This window comes from Eschscholzia californica, unplaced genomic scaffold (assembly GCF_041429995.1).
Source record: "Eschscholzia californica isolate CP2 unplaced genomic scaffold, dmEscCali1.0.p SCAF_5, whole genome shotgun sequence".
NCBI classification, from domain to species: domain Eukaryota; kingdom Viridiplantae; phylum Streptophyta; class Magnoliopsida; order Ranunculales; family Papaveraceae; genus Eschscholzia; species Eschscholzia californica.
Window position 1 is genome coordinate 5,596,841 of NW_028238472.1, and position 22,342 is coordinate 5,619,182.

Genomic DNA, 22,342 nt, shown 5'->3' on the forward strand with positions numbered 1-22,342 from the left:
AATTAGATGCCAAAACAGAATCAACCCTCTTTCTTTTTTCTGTTTTTCTAGACTTCATTTTTCGACATTTCCTTGTTATAAGATCTCGGTGCTCGGTAGTTCAACGTCTTCATGTAAATCCTAATAGTATAAAATGTTTTATATCGATAGTGTTGCACTGGAGATGTTCTAAAATCTTACGTGGTAATTCGAATTTTTAAGATTGAGTTTTGTATTGGAGATGCTCTAATTTAAATAAAATAAAGATAGAAAAGAGATTTTTATGTCATTGGAATGATCTATAGTCTTCATGTGACTTTTATGACTCAAAATATCTTTAATGACAGTAATTATCAGACAATTCAATTCACGTCTTTATACACAATGTCTTCCTGGTTTGAATGTTATGATACCTAGACTCGATTGAAAAGAAAAAAAAGACTTCAAAACTAAAATACCTCAACTTTTTTGACTTTTGCTTACTTCAATAATGTATAACTTTACAGTATTAAATCTAACACATAAAAAAAAAATATAGTGGGCCTATAAGAAAAAAAAAGGAATGAAATAAATAGAAAGAGTTAAAAGGACACCTAACAAACATCTTATTTATGCTTCTCTTGTCCATTTATTCTATTAATGGTCCTTTATATTATCTTCTCTTTGTCAGAGTCCTTATCCAATTACCTTTCTTCATCTTAACCCCTCCACTCACTTTATTGACCACATGGTTAGTTTTATTTGTAGATTTTTTCCATCTCATGATCTGAAATAGTTGTCCAATTCTCTTTCTCCACTTGATCACTGCATGTGGCTTCACATGCTCAACCACACTAGTCTCTATCTTTGCAGGAATTGGTCCCTTAAAATTGGTCTCCTTGTTGTTGTTATGGGTAGACATTTTTTCTAGGGTTTCTTCCTCTGAATCTTTTGTTCCCTTGTCCCATGAAGCAACTCCATTATCTTGGAATTTGATTGATATAAATGAATCTGAAAGAAAAGAATCCTATAAGTTTTAATGTAATTTAGTCATGGACTTGCAGTGTACATAGAACTATAGAAGTGACCATGTACAAGAATTTACCCCCATATAAAGTCAAATTAAGGTGTTTTATTCCTGGAGCAAGACTTGTCAGGATCGCGCGGATAGTCGCGGACCACTCGTTTAGTTACTGCAGAATAGTCCGTTTAGGTGTTGTTTGTTTATTCAATCCGAATCTGAACTAATTTATGTGTAATTTTACATTTATAATTTTCACTTTTGTATGCATTTACTTGTTTTTGAAACTGAAAATACATGCATTTGATACAGATACTTGTTTCAAGATTTTAAGATCAAAACATGAAAAACAACTACGATTAAAGATAAACATCTTAGATTACTTTAGACAATAGACTCTTAATTGTGATTTGTTTATCTCTGCACCAAATTGACTTAAAATCATCTCTAATTAGCTATTGAGTCATACATGAAAGATAAACATTGTAAAACATGACTCACATCATTCAAATTTCATATATGAATTTGAGAAATAGACAACTACCACCTTAAATATAGTTGAACAAATTAAGTTGTATTTTACATTTTCTAAACAACTAGAATTAAATCCTTATAATTTGTTATTAATTAGGAATGTGGTTATTTAAATAATTTCTCATTAATTAACCAAGTCATTATACATTTTTTTGGGTAAGAAGAGTATGATATTAACAAAATAATTCAAAATCTAAACTTTAAAATTTAATTACACTTCGTAAATCAAACTAATGTTTAAATGACACAGTGAGACTTACATACTAGAAAAACACGACAAAGCATCCAAAGTCCAAACTAACTAAAAAAAGTAAACCCTTTCCCTAACGATATCTCTGATTTTTTCTTTTTTCGTTGAAAACGATTTCTCTGACATGAATAAAGAGTTATAGAAAAAGTGTTGCCGGTCATCTCACAAGAACTTTAAGAAACATAAAATGAAACAATTTTCCACCGGCAAGTGAAAAATAAAAATTATTATAATTTTGGTATAAGTCTCGATTTCAAGGACACTCCAATTTATCTTTTTTTTTTTTTTTTTTTTTTTCTTACTTTGGTTTCAAGGCCACTGATTTGAATACCAAGTGAAATCAAATCATAACTTGTTGGTTAAGGGTAAAGTATATGATCTAGAATCAAATTTAATAGATTTTTAAATGAATTAGTAATAATATTTTCATTAGAATGAATTTGGATTTGATTTTAAGACTGATTAAGTAATGAACTCACCACATGGGATGTGAAAAATAAACCAAGCTGGATAAAAGGTCTAAAAAATACAAAAAGTACATCTTTTATCATCTTAATTTACTAAAAAATATCATCCCAAAATTTGTAAAATTACAAAAGGACAAAATTCACAAAATTTGATATTATTGCACAAAAAAATAATAATATTATAGTGGGATCTTAGCTGAAAGTTTTTTTTTTTTTAAATCAGATCTATTTTTCTGGTTTTATAATCATTAGATAAGTTTTGTAAGGGAAATGACATGTGTAATTTCATTGGATCAAGTGTATATTTTCATTTCTCTTAACACAAAAAAAAAAGTGTATATTTTCATTATTATTTATACACAATAATCGTAACTCAAAATGACTAAAACCTTATTATTTTCTTTAAAGTGACCAAACACTAAATTGATAGTATATTGTTTTGGACTTAAAGAACAAAAACATCAATTAAGATCATAATTTATAATTACTTTAAAATAAATTAGGTTGACAGTACCAATCCAATGAAATAGCTTCTTACTATTATTAGTATTGATCAAGAGAAAAAAGTGTAGTTGAATATATAGATACCTTCTTCACTTGAAGATGTATAATCTATCCCGTCTTCATCGTTCAATGATTTATTATCCGCTTGTCGGTGAAAGAAGGACTTCAAAGCAAATATTTTAACATTAAGGGTTGATGATTTCTTGTGGAGATGAAATTGGACATTTGGATGATGAGGTTTAGTACTAGTAGTAGTTGGATGAAGTATAGATGATGATGAGTATTCTTTACAAGAAAGAATTGTAGAAAGATGCCTTTGTTTTGAAGATAAGATAAGGAGCCTTTCTTTTAAACATAGAGGACATATCCCTATAATCACTTGGTAAGGATGAAATTCACAAAATGGGGCTTCTCCTCCTCTTTTGAAGTGGTTCATTGTTGTACAAATCAAGTACAAGATGGGAATGAGAATGAGAATGAGAATGCAGGTTTAGAGAGAGAAAGATAAATGTGATCTTCAAGATTTAGAGAGAGAAATATAGAGAATGATAGAGTGAGAGAAAGAGGTGGGTATTAAGAGAAAGAGAGGGGGGGGGGAGGGAGAGAGAGTCACTTGAAGTGTAAACAAATCAATACTAAATACTAAGAAGGTAACTAGCATATGTAAAAAGTATTTAAACTTCTTACTAAGGATATTCACACCATTGGGTGATAAGAAATCACACAAAATTGAGTAAGTAAAGTGAAGAATATTTCCACAATATATAAGGTATTCTATATTTAAATATTTCATATATATATTAGCATATTCTAGAATATTTTTAAAATTACCTTCTAATAATATATATATGTATATATATAATTAGAGATAGAGAGAATATTAAAAATGAAGGGAAGGAACAAACTATTTTAAGTAGTATAACCATGTGACCAACTTCTGAACTTATTAGACTGGAAAGAACAGTGGATCTGGAATCTACTAAAGTGTTTTAACGGTAGGACCTTCCTTTTCTCTTCTTTCTCACTTCATTTTTTGTTTGAAACACTTCATTCCCCCATTGTCATTGATTGGTAATTCTTCTTTTAATTCATGACTATAGGTATAACCCGAGCCCTAGGGACTCGAATAGTACGATCGAGCTAACATATTGTTTATCAAAATAGATTTCGCGTTGTTAAAATTAACCGATCATCATTTACTGATCTCCCATGAGACGAAAGCATAGATGACAGCGAAGAGGAAATAATGTGGATTGACAAATCCTGCTCTTTGTAGTACGTGTACAAGATTTGTTTTGAAATTGAGGAACAAATAATAAATCTTGAATTCTATTTCTAAATAAAAATTATCATAATTATTTTTCAAAAAGAACGAGATTACACGAGTACAAGACAATTATACATAACCTGACTAGACCCTTGGATGAAACATTTTCAAAACTGTCATAAACAAACTACAAACATAATCACATCCATCCACCCTACAAAGGCTATACAAACTAAATCAGAGATCCATTTATTATTGCACAGAAAATTGCGAGCAATATCCAATACTTGGTGCGCAAAACTGAAACAAACCTTTATACCATAGTTCGAAAATCTCACCTATCTCTGATTATCTTTTGCTGCAAAAAGATGAGACCAAGGGGTAGAAACAAAACATACTTGTTTGGTTACGTCCAAGAGCAGAATTAGGATTATTTTATATCCAATAATTTCAATCTTATTATGATTGAAGGAAAAGTTATTGCAAAATTAAGTTTGTATCAAATGCTATTTTTTTAAATAACATGATTACAATCATTAACTTTTGGTACATCATATGATGGAAGCAATTGACTATTTTGTTCATACCATTGAAGGGCTACAAACTATCCTATAAACCATTACTTATATCTTCAATGACCTAAGTTCAATAAATCACGGACTACAATTTCGTTGTGAATCAAACCCGAGACGTATGAAGTTTCAGAGTAGATACACTATCAACTAAAGTAGCAGTTGTAGACAATAATGCTACTAAAGAATACAATATCACGGGTGCTTTGACACTTGAGCTTGAGTTTCGGGTGATGCCTCTAAATTAGCACTGAGGTCTAGGCCATAGTTTCCACTGGGGCCCGATAAGCTGCTTTGTTTTGCTTCTGTGCTTGGGCAGAATAAGAGCTCTAGTCAAAACCATAGTATATGCGCTGCTAAAGGCGCCTCTCAAGCACCATTGACCTAAGTCAAACAAATATGACTCCTAAACTCTAGAAGCACACCTTTTCTTTGGTCTTTTTTGAGCTTACCCCCTCATCACTAATTGCTAATTAAGTTTACCCCCCTCAATAAGGGGTAATTGAGCTTACCCCCTTAGATTTACTACTTTGACAAAGACACTAAGGTTGTGTTTGGCGTACATGAAATAAATATGACTACCAACATCAATTATCCTTCAATATGATTACTCGTAGTCAATCAATCCACCTTACTTTATTGTTTTATTTCGTCGTTAATATGATTAGCAGAGATGGATTTTGTTTGTACATTATTTAATTTATGATTTTGTTATCCCATGCAAAACATGTCCTTAGTAGTTTTGTCAAAAATTCTAAATTCAAGGGGGTAAGCTCAATTACTAATTACTGAAGGGGGTAAACTCAATTACTAATTAGTATTGAGGGGGTAAGCTCAACAAACCCGTTTTTTTTCACCCATCATTTGAAGGAGGAAGAAGATGAACATGATGACAATGGAAAAATTGTAGGTGAAGAAACTAGGAAGAAGAAGAAGATGGTTGGTTACTTTTGGTGAAATCATTGTAGTGTGAATTACTTACGTTTTTCTGGAAATGGACTACTAGTGTCTTTACAAGGCATTGAGTTTTAAAAGACACAAAAAGATTGATGACTTGAATAAGCACCCTAACAACCTGATCTTAATAATTCTCAGTCTTAAAGACCATACTCAACCCTTGAATGCAATCCTAAGGAGTCTAGAGTCGATTTATCCTTACTTCATTTTTCCTTCAGTTTAATAAATAATGAATTTTCAATTCCGTAAAATCTTGGAACTTCTAGGTTCCGGAGTGGGTGTCCAATCACTACTCAAGAAGTGGTTGATGTTGTTTGTTTATATAGGAGATCAATATAATGCGATATTCACGAAGAGCTTATAGGATATTTTATTTCCCATAGTTCTCCAATATTTGTGCTTATGTTCTAAATTTTCATTTGGATTCTGAGTAACATTCCTGCCGTTACTCTCATGCTTCTAACTATGGTCATTCATTTTAAAGATGACCAAAAGAAAAGTAGGAAACTCAGGAAACTGTTGAATGCTTCATCTTTCTTACATACTGTTAAGTTTGTGGTCATCCAACTCAAAACCAAGTGACAATGAGCGGAGAGAACCTAGACCTTATATTCTTAGTTGCTAGATTCCCATTATCCCATGTGAGACTATTCTCACACGCCCACTCACGTGTGGGGTTCCTTTGAGCCTAACACGTGTTTTTTTTTCGGGCGTTTGTTTTTTGTTTTTTCTTTCGGGCGAGGTGGAGCATGTGTGGTTTTTCTTTCAAGCATATCGCGTGTGGGCCTAGCTCTGATACCATGTTAAGTTTGTGGCCATCAAACTCAAAACCAATTGGCAATGAATGGAGAGGACATATAAATTATATTCTTGGTTGCTAGTTACCCCTTCTCCCATGTGAGACTATTCTCACACACCCCTCACGTGTGGCGTGGTTAGCCGAACACTTTTTTTTGGGGTTTTGTTTAACAATAGTATTCTGTAATAAACTTTTGTGTTTTAGCTAATTTGTAATTGACCTGACCCCCTCTCAATACTGGGTAATGATTATTGTTTTGATATATTATTGTTTTCAAAAACACCAAGGTCTTCTTGTGAAATTTTTAAGGATCTTGTCAGAAATTGTCAAATATGTACAACCTCAAATACATAGGTAAACTAAAGAGAACAATGAACATTGGTGTATCCAAATGAGTGTATTATTAGGATCTCAAAATTTGTGGGATATTGTTCAAAATGACTATGTTTAACCAACTCAAGAAGAAGGGAGTATTATGAATGATGCACAAAAGTGTGTTCTTAAAGACTCAAGAAAAATGGATAAAAAATATTATTTCTTATCTATCAAGGAATTGATGGTCCTATATCTGAAAAAGTGTCCGAAGCAAAATCATCGAAAGAGGCTTGGAATATTCTCAAGAATTCATTTAGAGGAGTTGATAAAGTGGTAAAGGTTCGTCTTCAAATTTTGGGTGGTGAATTAGAAAAGTTGAGCATGAATGAAGGGGAATTTATCTCTGATTATATTTCAAGAGTGTTATCGAATGTTAACGAAATGAAAAGGTGTGGCGAAAAATGTGATGATGTTAGGGTGATGGAGAAGATTCTACGCTCTTTGACACCTAAGTTTGATAATGTGCATGGTTATTGTTATTAAAGAGTCAAAGATTTGGAATCTATGAGGGTGGATGGGTTGACGGGAACATTACAAATACATGAACAAAGAGTTAATAAAAATATTGCAAGCTCTTCAAATTATTCGGTGGATCAAGTACTTCAAGCAAAACTCACTTTAGAAGAAAAACAACATGCACCCCAAAGAGAAAGAGACTATAACAACTACGATAGAGGGTATGATAATTGTGGAAGAGGTTTTGAAAGCCAAACAGAGAGAACTGTATTTAATAGAGGAAGAACAAATGAACCAAGACGAAAATGAAGCTTTACTAGACCTTATAATGGGCAAGGTAGAGATAAGAGAGATGTCGAATGTTACAATTGTCACAAACTTGGACATTATAGTAATGAATGTTGGTACAAAAATGAAGTTGGTGAAGAAGCAAACCTTGTTGAGAATGATGTAGAAATTAATGTAGATCCTACATTAATATTTTCTTGTGATGGGTTTGATGAATCACAAATAAATACTTGATATTTCGATACGGGTGCGAGTAATCATATTTGAGAGAAAATAGAATTATTTGTTGAAGTGAATGAAAATGTTAAAGGGGACACAAGGTTTGGTGACACCTCAAGGATTCCGGTGGTAGGAAAAGGTAATATCCTCATTCAACTCAAAAATGGAAACCATAGCTACATTTCCGATGTTTATTATGTTCCCGCAATGAAAACTAATATTTCGAGTTTGGGATAATTTTTAGGGAAGGGATAAGATATAAGATTGAAGGATCTTCATCTTACTTTAAGAGATAGAAGTGGAACCCTAATTGCTAAGGTGAAGATGACAAAGAATAGATTATTCCTTTGAATATTCAACATGGTGATGCAAAATGTTTAAATGCAATTGTGAGAGATAGATCTTGGTTGTGACATTTAAGACTTGGGCATATAAACTTTGATGGAATGAAGACTTTGACAAACAAAAAAATGGTATGAGGTTTACCATACATTGATCACCAAAATCAAGTGTGTGAAGGATCGATGCATCTATGACAAGCATCATAGAACAAGTTTTCCTAATGAAGTCAATGTTTGTGTCTATTGAAGTCAATGACAACTGGAGGCAATAATTATTTTCTTACTTTTATTGATGACTTTAGTAGAAAAATATGGTTTTATTTCTTAACAAATAAGTCCGAAGTATTTGAAGTATTCAAAGAGTTCAAGAATATGGTTGAGAAACAAAGTGATTATATATTAAAGAAACTAAGATCCGATAGAGGTGGTGAATATACCTCAAGAACATTTGATATATTTTGTAAAGAACATGAAATTGTTCATGAACTTACACCGTCATACATACCACAACTAAATAGAGTCGACGAAAGAAAAAACCGCACCATATTAAGCATGGCAAGAAGCATGACGTCTTTGAAAGATTGAAGTGGATGTTAGGTATGAGAGCTATGGAAATTTGGTTTAAGGGGAGATGTTGAGTGGCCTTATAAACCAAATTTTTGGGTTTGGCCTATGAAGTGTGGCCTTTAGTAAAATGGTGTTAACAAATAAAAGGGAAAAAAGAAGGAACGGCTCAAGCCTCATGGAATTAATTAAAAGGGCGTAGAGAGTTCTTTTGTTTGACTAGTTCAAGAACAATCTAGAGAGAGAAAGAAAAAGGAGAATAGTGTAGAAGAAACTTGAAGAAGAAGACATAGATCTAGTATAAATATTGTGTTTAAGGTAAGAACTAACTTCAATATTGTGACAAAACTTTGTGTTTTTTGTTTATGAGATTGTGTAGATCTAAAGAAACTTTATTATATGAAAGTATGTTGATGTGAATCTTTTGAATTTATTTGAGTGTATTGAAGTATCTATACCTCTAATCTCCAACAGAGAACTATTCCATATAAGAACTATATCATCTACATAGATTAGTAAGATAATAAGAGTATTATTACAGTGGCTTTGATAAACATTGAATGATCACACATATTCTTAATAAAACCCGAAGTTAGAAATAAGCCAAATCTGTTGAACCATGCTCTATGAGTTTGTTTGGGACTATATAAGCATTGCTAGGAGGCTGTGTTAAATTCACGATTATATAAATAATCGGAGATATGAACATAAGATAAAGACACGATAATTTAACGTGGTTCGGTCGAATACTCAAGACCTACATCTACGGAGAACAACTTCTTTATTAATAATTCACCATATACAATTGTATGTGGGTTTGATCGGTTACATTGGTTAGACATAACTCGATGAGTTTGAATCCTAAAACTCTCTCCTATTTATAGATGACTTAGGGTTTAGGGTTTCCTAGTTTCTGATACTCAAACTAGGAAATAATACAAAATCTATCTAATATTACCATTAGATAGTTACAAGAGATATTCTGAATATATTATACTAATATTACATATCTTCACATATCTTCTAATATCTTCACGTATCTTCAAATATATTCCGAATTCTTCTTGATCGTCGGATCTCGTCTTCTCGATCCGTCACGTACATACACGTGTTACACACGTATATTATTTCTGCAACTTATCTTGACCGCCGGATCTCCTATTTTCGATCCTCCTTATGTAACGTATCCTATTAGGCTGAGTCATTAAGGACTTCTCCTTCCAAAATTCTACGGAGAAAATATTTCATACATCTAGTTGCTAGATATCCCATCCATTTGAGACAGCTAAGGTTAGCACAATTTTAAGGTGTCTTGACAACATGGTTGACTGAAAGTTTCAGAATAGTCAAGGTCATCTTTCTGATTGAAACCCTTGACAACAAGTCTTGCCTTATAAATTTCAACTGTGTCATCTGCCTAGTATTTCATACTTAACCCTCAATTACATATTCTTTTAATGCTTGCTTTTTTAAGTGTATTAAACCCAACCCCCATAACCTTCTAGATACGAACATATTTAATACGTTGTAAATCTCTTGTAAGCTAAAAGTTTGTACATATTGCACTTCTCACTCTATTACTTAAACTTACCAATAGTTTAACAATTTAATTCCTGTATGTGAGTAGTATATTTTATAACCAATGAATACTTCAACTTGCACAGAATAAAATGGTATTGAAGTCTGAAATAATTATTTGGACATTAATACAACATTGAGCATCAATTTGAGATATTAAAAATTACAAATAGGGGAAGGAAACTTTCTAGGGTTATTTCCCTAATGACCCCCAACTTTGTGACCAGCTTCCTGCCTGGCCCCCTACTTTACAAGAAATATCCATATGACCCCCTTCCGTTATAACACCGTTACTCTCTCTCTTCCATTTCTTTTCTCTCTCCTCCAGCATGTTTTCTCTCTCTGCCACCTCGTTAAACCAGCCACATCATCGTCTTCACCGGCAAGGTCGCTGGCCGGCCAAATTTCCGGCTGGCGACCTTCAAATTTTTTTTTTCTCTCTCTTCTCTCTCTCTCTCTAAAAAAAAAAAAAAAATTTTATAAAAATTCTCTCACCTCTCTCTGGTCTGTTCGTGATGAACAGACCTAGCTCCGGCGAAGGTTTCCCTTCGCCGGAGTTAGAGAGAGAGAGGTGAGAGAATTTTTATAAAAAAAAATATTTTTTTTTTAGAGAGAGAGAGAGAAGAGAGAGAAAAAAAAAATTTGAAGGTCGCCGGCCGGAAATTTGGCCGGCCGGCGACCCTGCCGGTGAAGACGATGATGTGGCTGGTTTAACGAGGTGGCAGAGAGAGAAAACATGCTGGAGGAGAGAGAAAAGAAATGGAAGAGAGAGAGTAACGGTGTTATAACGGAAGGGGGCCATATGAGTATTTCTTGTAAAGTAGGGGGCCAGGCAGGAAGCTGGTCACAAAGTTGGGGGCCATTAGGGAAATAACCCAACTCTCTAAACAAATCTATTGACGGTTTGTAGGAAAAAAAATAATTTTTATTTGTCAGTACCATAAAAATCTGTAGTTTAAAACGTGTTGTCGTAGTTTAGTATATTTATCGTTCGGTGGAACGAATCTCTGAAAATTTTCTCGTGAACTACTGTTAATGGATAATAAAGAAAATAATAGATCTCAAAAAATTAATTAGTGAACTAATATATAGTACTTTCAGATAAGGATGAAAGATTATTCAATTGAGTAATTGATGCTATAAATTAAGAACATTTTCCTGAAGAGATTATAAGCATTACCAAGAGAAAGCAGTGTGAAGTTAAAGAAACTATCTTCCATCATGTCTAAGTCTTCCAACATCTTTGTTGCCTTTTGCTTCCTCTTAATCATTGTTTCAGCTTCTGCTCGTAAGTACTTAGATCTTCAGTATGAAGTTTATATGTTTTTAGTCCTAAAATTTGCTTAAAGAGATATATGTCATTCTCTGCTAAAGTGGCTTTAGAAGAGATCCAAATTTTCGAAGTTCTAACAATAAATTTATATTTTTTTGATGCAGAGAGTTTAAATGAAGAATGCCCAATGGGAGATGGGACGAACGGATTTCCTATACGAACTAGGGGTGCCCAATGCAACACTTGTATGAAAACTTGCTTCAAAAAATGTGGAAAGGGGAATCAAGTTACGGGTCTTGCTTGCAGACAAGCGACTGCAACTGAATGGATGTGCGGATGTTGTTGCGGAAAGAAAATACACCAAGTGGTGGAGGAATAGATATATATCACTGCCAAGTGAGCCCCAACATTTGTTGTTTGATCGATAAGCATTTCATAATTAGTATGTCGGATCCATGGTGTGTTTTTGTTATCTGCCTTAATGGCTTAAATTTCAATAATTTGGTCTCTTCTATAATAATCGAAAGTTATAGAAGTTTCGGGATCAAAGTTCCTCCATGGAACTTTTTAACCCTAGTACTTTGGTATTATATGTAGAACGGGTACGGCTATAAATAAAAGTTTGTGTTGGTGGCCACTTTTTCTTACTCTTTGAGATTGTTGTATGGGTGCGTCCCCTTCCTTTTACTATTGTGCCGCTCCTCTCTTAGGTCCCTCGCGGGCCTCGAACTGATCGGACTTTGTGTTGTTCAAACCCAGAACGGATCAAATCCGAGGCCCACAGCTGCCCCAGTCCAATGGGGCGCTAAGAGTGAGGGTCACCCAAGAGTACGGAGTACCACTTCAGTATCCGAGTTTGACCCGTTTATCTCACCAGGTCGGTCAGGTTGAACCCGTTTATCATTCTTTCAATACAACTTAATCTATCAAATTCGTCTAGCCAGGCCTCATTAAGGAGTTTGTATCTATTTATGGACCTATATGGCCTTAATAGGGAGAGAGTGTTCGTATAGATTGAGTTATGGATAGTGTATATCAGCTAGAGGTTATCAGTTCAAGACCAAATACATGATCAAAATATGACCTAACCAAATTAACTAAAAAAGAAAAAGTGGATTTAAGTACAAGAATCCTGTTTTAAGAGCTTATTGTAGTTGTCAAAGACAATATTAATTTAACCCGAAAATGGGGGCCGATCACAGCCCCAAAGCTGATGTGGTGAGCTCCCATTGATCTGGGCATGTGAAGAGAAAAAGGCCCGGACCAATGGGAGCCCGGCACATCAGCTTTGGGGCTGCGGTAAGTAGCAATACTCCTTTTAGTTTTAGTACAACATAGTAGTACTTATCTTTGTTTCTTCCTGTTGAGTATCTCAAGTATTGATTGTGCAGTGCAGTAAGCAATAGCCTGAACTGTCACCATAGGGTTAACACCCAAGGCCGTAGGAAATACACTTGAATCCGCCACAAACAACCCCTCGACTTCCCACGTCTCCCCTCTTTGATCCACCACCGATCCTTTTTCGTTCACTCCCATTCTACAGCTTCCCATTTGATGTGCCGAACATACTGGCCTCGCCAATTCTCTCACTCCCGTCTCTCTCTCCTCCTTTATGAACCTCTCCACTTCATCACTACTCGCTCCTTTCACCTTCAACTTCTTTCCTCCATAATGTTGTGTCCCAATCTCTTCTGCTCCGGCCGCTACTAGTATCCTTAGCAACTTCTCCATTCCTTTCTTTAGCTTCTCCTCGTCTCTCTTGTCTATCTTGTACCTCAATGTCCTCATTGACTTCACCTCGCCCGACCCTTCATCTCTTGCCAATGCAAATACATGAGCTGTTCTTGAAAACTTGATCATTCTTTCTCTAAAATCCACCCCAGATGTCCATGGTGTCAAGGCTGCAAACATACCTGGGTGTAGTGCTGGAGTCTGTATAATTGCTCCATACCCTCCGATCTTATCGAAATCTGCAACGACGGTGGACATTGCTGTCATTATTCCACCTTCATAACTTCTCTTATCTTGTCCAAGCCAAACATTATTATCAGTATCATCAGGGAAATGTCCCCAAGCCATTGCCACTGGATGAAGATGAAGGTGTTTCCCGATATTCGGATTCTTTAGTCCACTTTCTTTCAACAGCACTGGTGTTCCTAATGCACCACCAGCAACAATTGTCACCTTTGATTCAACCATGTACACCTCTTTCACTTGGGATCCATTATCGAATTCGAAAGCAACACCCATTGCTGTACTTCGTCCGTGTTTTCTCTCGAGTAAGATCTTCTTTGCTTCGCACTTTGGCAGAATTAGACCATTACCTGAATCAACCATGTCAACTAACCACGTCTCGGAAGTGCCTTTCTTTCTACCATCCTTGCACCCGAAATTACACCATCCACAATAATGATGCGGCGAGGAATTCCGTGGGATATTGTCCACTGGGTAACCTAATTGAACACACCCTCTCCTTAAAACTGCATTGTTGAATCCTTCCTCATGGAAGGAAGATTGAACTCCCATTCTTTCACATACTACATCCATGGCATCTTTATATAACTTGCTTTCAAACAATTCGAGTTCGTAGTTGTTAGACCATTCTTTAAGAACGTGTTCGGGTGTTTTTATTGATGCAGACCAATTAATTGTAGAACCTCCACCAACCGTTGAGCCAGCGAGAACGACAACACCGAGATCCTCAGTTGGAAGTAGGCCACTTCCTTGGTACATTTTATCCATGGTTGGTCCTTCAAGAAGAGAAAGAGTTGATCTAGCAAAATAGTCTCCTTTTTCCAAGACAATGACTTTGTAGCCAGCTTTGGCTAGGACACCTGCAACTACACCTCCACCAGAGCCTGACCCGACAACCACTGCATCACAATGGATCGACAAAGAAGGAGAAGATTGATCTCCACTAATGGTGACAGGGAAACCAGATTTTCTTAGAGATTGTGCAAATATATGTCTGGAATCAGTTGTGGGATGGAGGAGGCCTCTGTAAAGAGGACCAAACATGATGTTTTCTTGATTGTTTTCATGGTGATTTTTATCTTCTTCTGTTGTTGTTTCTGTGTTAAGGTTTATGAACTCAGGGTCTGGTCCACAATAACCTAAAGCTGTCCAAGATGGGTTCTCATTCTTCTCATCTACCTGTTTAAAGAAAAGAAATAATATAAAATCATGTAAATGATTTGATTAAGAGTACATTAACCGCCGTCCCGAACATTTTTCGTGGCACGAAGCGAGGTAAACGACTGTGGTCCAAATTGAGGTAGCATCCATAAGAAAGCCATTCTCAACATCATCCCCAAAGCCATTCTATGGGCAATTTGGAATGCGAGAAATGAAGGAATTTTCAGAGACAAATCTCATGGAGCACATCTTCTCCGCGGCTAAATGTCTTATTTACCACTGCAGCAGATCTTACGGGTGGGCTAGAACTTTTACGTTCAATAGCATGGTTGAGGCGTGGGACAGTTTTTTGAGTTCTCTTCGGTCTCATTCGCCTCCGTGGGTTCTTTTGGCTTGTTCTTTTTTCTCGGCTTAGGCCAAGTGTAATCTATGCCCCCTCTCTTTCTATCAATTAAATCAATTTATTCAAAAAAAAATTGAGGTTGAGGTTGGGATCTGTTACACTATCAAAGGTATGTGACCCCTAAAATTCTCGCTCTGGGCCAGTGTCGGCCCATGTTAGCCCTTATAATGGTAAAATAAATGGTAGCAAACACACTAAATACATTTGTGAAAGTTACAATGAATATATCATATTTTGTTCCTAAGGCAAATCAATATATTTTCGAAGATGCAATAAAGAATTAAGATACAAGTCCATAAAGGACTACATATTATATTTTGGATTTTTGAGCGAACAGTCCAAATAATGGAAGGTAAATGAGAACCCGGACCATTTTTGCAAAAAAATGATTTCCAGTCCAAATGTCAGGGACAACTCATTGTTTCTTGGTTTTTATTTTTTTCTCCCCCTCTTGCCCTTGGACGGGACATGCTAACGTTTTCTGACCATCTGAAGTAGGATAGTAAATTTTTTTGAAAATTTGAAATTTTTGGCCGAAATTTTGGGATCCCGCCCAGCAAAGCCACTCTTCTCGGTTTCTTTCTCTCTCTAAAACCTTAAGAAAACCATAGATGTTGATTATCTTATTCCTCTCTCTCTAAACTAATCTTACTCTTTCTCTAATTTTTTTTTTGAAAATTCTTCCTCTCTCTATACAAACATTCCGAAATTGATTATATTTTTATGAAAAAGTCTATCTTTTTCATAAAAATCCTTACAAAATGTACCAACATATAAGGCGAGAATGTTTGAGAAAGGAAAAGTAGTAAGTTAGAGAGAATTCCCAGTAAATAAAACAATTCTCGGTAAACCAGAAAATTTCCAGTACAAAAGTGTCTAGTACCGAAGAAAATTCCTAGTAAATAAAAGGCCAACGCTTTGGGGAAAGCTAAATATTTTTCGGGGTGTGAAATTTTAAAGGGAATATGTAGAATTTTAGAAATTATCTGGGGAATAAATTTTAAGGGGAAATAAAAAAAAAACACTCCACCTCACCTCACTTTTCTCTCTCCTCCTCATCTTCTCTCTCCCCACCACTCTCTGTCTTCTCCGACAGGTCGCCGGCCGGAAAATTTTCCGGCCGGCGACCATGAAAAAAAGAAAATTCACTCTCTCTCTCTAGAAACTCCGCCGAAGGGGTTTCCCTTCGCCGGAGTCATGGTCTGTTGAAGAACAATTGACCAATTTTTGACCAAGTCTTCAAACCCCGGAAACTATTTTACTTTCCCCAAACCGCTGACCAAATAAAACAATTTCTCGTACACAAGAAATTACCGGTACAAAAGTGTCTAGTACACAAGAAAATTTCCAATGAATAAAATAATTTCCTGTAAGAAAGAAAATTCTCCGTACAAAAGTGGCTTGTACACAAGAAAATTCCTAGTAAATAAAACAATTTTCACTACACGAGAAAATTTTCAGTACCAAAATCTGATGGAACGGTGCGTCAGACAATTTTTCAAAAAAAATTTCGTTTCCCACGAATTTTTCGGTGGTAATTCCGTAAATTTGTGAAAAGTACAAAGTCTGATGGAATGGTTGTCAGATTATTTTTCAGAAAAAATTTCGTTTCCCGGAAAGTTTTAATGGCAGTTTTGTAAATTTCGATGGTATGAACGGTAAATGTTAAAATTTAAAAGGTTGCTTCCATAATTTCCCCCATTAACGTGACACTTTGGACCTGGCGTTCATTAAATTTGATGAACTATTCTTGACAATTGATGGAACTCTCAACTCTAGTTCATATCATGTGAAACAAGCTGATTTGATATGGACCCACATGGACCAATTATTACTTATAGTTTAGGTAGGAGCACAAACTAGGAAACATTCACATGTATTTTTGACCAAGAGGAGCAAAAAGTTTGGTTTCTGGGTCAATGTATGAAAGTTAACTCATTACACAAATGTAGAACATGGCCATTCCAAATTTTGACAAGAGTTATGCTAAAAGAGACTAGAAGTCAGAGCCTACTCTAATCTTACACGAAATCAACGGTCTCTGTTTCTGAGTCAATTCTCTATTTTCTGTCAACAGTCGGTAGCCCAAGTGGTCCCAAGGTATTGACATAAACTCTAGAAACCCCTGGAGGTCCCAGGTTCGAATCCCAAAGAAGGTGAAATCTTTGGTTATTTGAATTGGGATTATTGGGGTATAAATAATGTAGTGTAGTTGGGCTTTAAGCCATTATCTAGTTTGGCTATAGGCCAGGTTATGTTAGAGTTTGAGCGGCTATAGGCCAGATCATGTTAGAGTTTGAGTGGGCGGGTAACAAGCTTATCACATCTTTGATGTATTCAATGCCAATTGTAACGACAATGTAATCGGTTCTCAAAAAAAAAAATCTCTATTTTCTTTCTTGATGAATTTTTTCACTCTTCGATGGACGATTGGTTCTTACTTAGGTGTGGAGTAGGTTTACATTCGTAACATCTTCTATCATTTTTCTTTATTTAAACCCATTTTAAGCAGAGAATTGAACATAGGTAGTGTGTGATAAAAATGAAAGAAATTGAGATAATTCTTGGAGATGAGGGGAACTAACAATGCATGTAATATATACCTGAGAGAAGTAGAAGAGAAGAGTGAGGAATTTGATGCCATGAAAGAGCATCCTAAGGAGGTAGAAATAACTCAAAGACCATCCAATCAAGATTTCTTCTCTTTTCTCAAGAGAAACCTTTGAGAATCTCTGAAAGTAAGGAAACTGGTTTTTCAAGCTCCTTGTCCCACACATGATGAATGTCCCATACCATGTCGACAGCATCCATAGCGCAATTCGTACAATCCACAACGACGGATGCTTGAATTTATCCTTCATTACCTCTCCTATCTGCATATACATAGCAAAGCTTTAATCCCAATTTTTCGCATTCAAAACAAAAAATAAAAAGAGAAACAAGAAGTTTGTTTTATTATCTTACATATTGAGGCGTGGCAGCCATGGAGGCTGAGGTTTTGTAGAAGATTGTAGTTGCAGTATCCATTCTTCTCCAGCCGTCAGCAGAGGAGGAGGAGAGGGGGTCACCGCCGGGCTGGTGGTTGTGGGGGTTAGTGATGGAAGGTAAAAGGGTGTCACAGATTGCAGTGAGTGAGTTCATTTGATAAGAAGATAGTGGTTTTGAAGAAGAGGAGAAGTTAGTCTTGAGTATGTAATCAGCCATGCCCATGATAGTTGATCTTTCTCTACTCCAATCAAAAGAGACTACCAAGGAGGTGGTTTTATTGGGGCATAGGCAAGTTAAGTGGGTACCTTTATTAAATGAGTTGGGGAAATTGTAAATGAGATGATAACTATGTTTATTCACGGATTTGATATCCGAGTTTGAGATCTAAATTGATTTGAGTAAGGTTTCAGAGTATTGGAGTCTATTCGAGCTGATTTTGAGTCTACTGAGACTCAGACGTAAAATATATCTCTGTTTGTTCAAAAAATATAAAATTATTAAGTTTGTTGTCATCCAACTCAAAATAAATTGACAATGAGTAGAGAAGACCTAGACTATTCCCACAAAAATGACTATTATACACTAACCAACCTAAGTATTATACACTAACCAGCATCACATACCTAACAAACCATAAGGGAGCCCCACCCTAATGTACTCGAATCTGTTTGTTTGTTGCTCATTCATGAATCATGACATTACTTTCACAATTTTAGTGTGGAATTATCTTCCTTTCCCTTTAGTACTTTTGAGACTCTTAACAAAAATGGACTACCCAACCAAATGTTAGTAATTGTCCTACATTTTAGGCTCATTGCACTAAAGCTACATTAAGTAAAGCACAAAAAAGAATGGATATTAAGATGGGAAGCCACCTTCACCCTATTACTACCACACATCAAAAGGATATAACAACCAATGACCCTATCATTTGACTTTGATGCAGCGAAAGATAGGACCAAAAATGTTTAGAAGGATGTCTAAAACTTTAGAACTTATGAAACTCTCAACTGCAAATAAAAATCAGAAAAACTAGCGGGTTTTGAATTGTGTTTCATTTCAAGAAATAACTTGTATTCATGCGCTATAAAAATATCTAAATTAATTGAATTAAATTTAGTTGATTGAATAAAATTAGTAGATAAACCTCTTTATATAGTATTAGAGGATTTCTTAGACGTAAATAATTTCTAAATATGAGAAATTTAAATTAAACAAAATACATGAATTTGAATAAGAAAGTTTTCGAAAATTTAAAACTATTAAATATGATATTTTTCTACTAACCTAACTAAATTCTATAACTTTCAAATTAATATAAATTATTGTAATATCCTCAAAATCTCTATGTACCAAGTGTGCCACTACTTCAATTATATGTATAGATTGGCCCAACAAGAAAGAAATTTGAATTTTTTGGTTACATGAACAAATTTTTGATACAATTCTTTATATGTCTCCTTTATATAGATGGTTTTTGTGTTTGTGACATTAAAAACCATTTATATATTGAATATGGGGTGCTTGGACTTGCAAAAAAAAGTCTATTTGATGAAACTGGATAAATCAGTTCTTTTGTTGAAAGTGGGCTTCTAAATCAAATTTGAGTTTGGGCCTAATATGAAATGTGAGCTTAAGTGGTATTATAAAAATAGAAGGGGCAAAAAAAAAGAAAAGTGTTTGTGACGTTAAAAACCATTTATATATTGAATATGGGGTGCTTGGACTTGCAAAAAAAGTCTATTTGATGAAACTGGATAAACCAGTTCTTTGTTGAAAGTGGGCTTCTAAACCAAATTTGAGTTTGGGCCTAATATGAAATGTGGGATTAAGTGGTATTATAAAAATAGAAGGGGCAAAAAAAGAAAATGGATCCTTGAAATTAATTAAAAGAAGTAGTAGAGTTCTTAATGTCTACAACTTAAGTAAGCTTAGAGAGAGAAAGAACTAGAGCTTTCTTTGGAGAAGATCTCTTTGTGAAGAAATTTGAAGTAATCAATTGGTAATTATCTATAACTATTATCTAATGTTTTTTAATGTCTTTTCTTAGTTAATGAAAGAACAACAACAATGTTAGTGTTTATATTGAATCAAGGTTTGTGATTGAAGAATGGTTAGTTTTTTTTTTATGAAAGATAAAGTATATTAAGTAATAAGCGTATTGTTACAATACATGGAAGCTAGAAAATACGGAAGATTATGCCATACTTTACTTTGACTTTTCTTTCTCGCCTATTTTGCTAGTTTCTCTGCTTGAGTATTGAGCTTCCTACTCGTGTATTTGAAAATGACTTTTTCCATTTTTTGCTTCATGCCCTTTATTCTTCTGATGTGTATCAACGATTGCTGATTGTTTTCATACGTCTAGGTAAGACAATTGAGGATGGCTATAGCTTCACTTTCTTCGCTATTTCGAGCTCTTGTTGACATTACTTGTGCTGCTATAAATTTCGAGTCTGCATTATGAACGATTAGACCTGCACCAATTTTTAATTCAACTGTAATGAAAGATGCATTTACGTTAATTTTCAGATATGAGGTTGGGGGGGGGGGGGGGGGGGGGGGGGCGTCCATTTTCCCTTTGCAACGAAAACTGTTTTTCTCTATGTACTATTATTTTTTGGGTAAGCCACGATCATATTAATCACCATATCGGTAGAAGTGATTACAAATTGAAAGCAGTTGTCACACCGTGTTTTCCATATATGCCAGAGTATTGTCACAAAGTGTATATCATTAGTAGTGTACATGTTTGCCCCTTTTCTTGCCATGACATGATCCATTCCATGATAGAAGTTATATTAGAAGAGATTATATTAAAATGAAACCAAATATTTCTAGCCCTTGGGCAATGTAATAGTTCGTGCTCTATAGTTTCAATTTCTGTGCAGTTCGGGCAGAAGGATGGTTAGTTTGAGTATATTGTGTTAGATCTCTTATGTTATTGTCGTTATTTTTTCTTAATCTCCAACAAATGGTATCAGAGCTATGTTATCTTATCATTTTAACATTTTGAGAATCTAGAATTTGTGAAAAAAAATTGGGGATCTAGTAAGAAAAAATGACAAATATGGTGCAATCTCAAATACCTATGTTAACAAAAGAAAATTATGGACATTGATCCATTCAAATGAGTGTATTATTGGGATCTCAAGATTTGTGGGATATTGTTCAAAATGGTTATGTAGAGCCAACTTTAGAAGAAGAGGATATTATGAATGACTTGCAAAAAAGTGTCCTTAAAGATTCAAGAAAGAATGACAAAAAAACTTTGTTCCTTATATATCAAGAGATTGATAATTCTACATTTGAAAAAGTGTCCGAAGCAAAATCATCGAAAGAGGTTTGGAATATTCTCAAGAATTGTTTTAGAGGAGTTGATATAGTGGTGAAGGTTCGTCTTCAAATTTTGCGTGGTGAATTTGAAAGGTTGAGTATGAATGAAGCGGAACTTGTCTCCGATTGTGTTTCAAGAATATTGTCTAATGTTAACGAAATGAAAAAGTGTGGTGAAAAATGTGATGATGTTTGGGAGATGGAGAAGATTTTACGGTCGTTGACACCTAAATTTTATAATGTGGTTATTGTCGTTGAAGAATCAAAAGACTTGGAATCCATGACGGTAGATGAATTTATGGGAACATTGCAAATCCATGAACAAAGGGTGAATAGAAATGTTGCAACCTCTTCAAATTATTCGGTTGATCAAGTACTTCAAGCAAAACTCACTTTAGAAGAAAAACAATATACACCCCAAAAAGAAAGAGGCTATACGAGTTATGGTAGAGGTTATGATAATCCTAGAGGAGGCTTTGGAAGCCAAAGAGGAAGAAATTTTTTTAATAGAAGAAGAACAAATGAACCAAGAGGAAGAGGTAGAGGAAACTTTACTAGACCTTATAATAGCCAAGGTAGAGACAAAAGGGATATTGAATGCTATAATTGTCACAAGCTTGGGCATTATAGTAATGAATGTTGGTATAAAAATGAAGTTAAGGAAGAATCAAACCTTGTTGAAGATGAAGTAGAAATTAATGTTGATCTTACATTGTTATATTCTTGTGATGGTATTGATGAATCACAAACAAACACTTGGTATTTTGACACCGGTGCAAGTAATCATATTTGTGGAAAAAGAGAATTGTTTGTTGAAGTGAATGAAAGTGTGAAAGGGTGTGTAAAGTTCGGTGACTCCTCGAAGATACCGATGCTAGGGAAAGGTAATATCCTCATTCAACTAAACAATGGAAAACATAACTATATTTTCGATGTTTATTATGTTCCCGCAATGAAAAATAACATTTTGAGTTTGGGACAACTTTTAGAAAATGGCTATGATATGAGATTGAAGGATCTTCATCTCACATTAAGAGACAGAATTGGAACTCTAATT

General features: G+C 34.8%; 3 protein-coding genes across 3 annotated transcripts; 1 reads left to right on the top strand and 2 right to left on the bottom strand.

The window, feature by feature from the left end:
* Positions 1 to 274: 274 nt before the first annotated feature.
* LOC147536539 (uncharacterized) lies at positions 275 to 3,312 on the bottom strand. The gene is made up of 2 exons (XM_086644486.1): positions 2,819 to 3,312; positions 275 to 969 (listed from the first exon to the last, which is right to left on the bottom strand). Exons 1-2 carry the CDS (start codon positions 3,168 to 3,170, stop codon positions 632 to 634), a joined length of 690 nt encoding a protein of 229 aa, XP_086500612.1. The 5' UTR covers positions 3,171 to 3,312; the 3' UTR covers positions 275 to 631.
* Positions 3,313 to 11,336: 8,024 nt separating this feature from the next.
* On the top strand, positions 11,337 to 11,875 carry LOC147536540 (uncharacterized). The gene is made up of 2 exons (XM_086640802.1): positions 11,337 to 11,438; positions 11,588 to 11,875. Exons 1-2 carry the CDS (start codon positions 11,372 to 11,374, stop codon positions 11,800 to 11,802), a joined length of 282 nt encoding a protein of 93 aa, XP_086496928.1. The 5' UTR covers positions 11,337 to 11,371; the 3' UTR covers positions 11,803 to 11,875.
* A 559-nt stretch (positions 11,876 to 12,434) lies between these two features.
* LOC147536541 (Long-chain fatty alcohol dehydrogenase family protein) lies at positions 12,435 to 18,544 on the bottom strand. The gene is made up of 3 exons (XM_086640801.1): positions 17,926 to 18,544; positions 17,565 to 17,834; positions 12,435 to 14,576 (listed from the first exon to the last, which is right to left on the bottom strand). The coding sequence occupies exons 1-3, from the start codon at positions 18,169 to 18,171 to the stop codon at positions 12,768 to 12,770; spliced, it is 2,325 nt and encodes a 774-aa protein (XP_086496927.1). The 5' UTR covers positions 18,172 to 18,544; the 3' UTR covers positions 12,435 to 12,767.
* Positions 18,545 to 22,342: the final 3,798 nt, after the last annotated feature.

Bases quoted from the DNA above. Each gene is read 5' to 3' on its own strand.
- LOC147536539 (XM_086644486.1), bottom strand. From the start codon at position 3,170: ATGAACCACTTCAAAAGAGGAGGAGAAGCCCCATTTTGTGAATTTCAT. The intron at 970-2,818 runs GTATCTATATAT...CTTTTCTTTCAG, and splicing joins TACATCTTCAAGTGAAGAAG to ATTCATTTATATCAATCAAA.
- LOC147536540 (XM_086640802.1), top strand. From the start codon at position 11,372: ATGTCTAAGTCTTCCAACATCTTTGTTGCCTTTTGCTTCCTCTTAATC. The intron at 11,439-11,587 runs GTAAGTACTTAG...TTTTTGATGCAG, and splicing joins CATTGTTTCAGCTTCTGCTC to AGAGTTTAAATGAAGAATGC.
- LOC147536541 (XM_086640801.1), bottom strand. From the start codon at position 18,171: ATGGGCATGGCTGATTACATACTCAAGACTAACTTCTCCTCTTCTTCA. The intron at 17,835-17,925 runs GTAAGATAATAA...ATGTATATGCAG, and splicing joins TGGCTGCCACGCCTCAATAT to ATAGGAGAGGTAATGAAGGA. The intron at 14,577-17,564 runs GTATATATTACA...TTCTTTAAACAG, and splicing joins TTCTCTTCTACTTCTCTCAG to GTAGATGAGAAGAATGAGAA.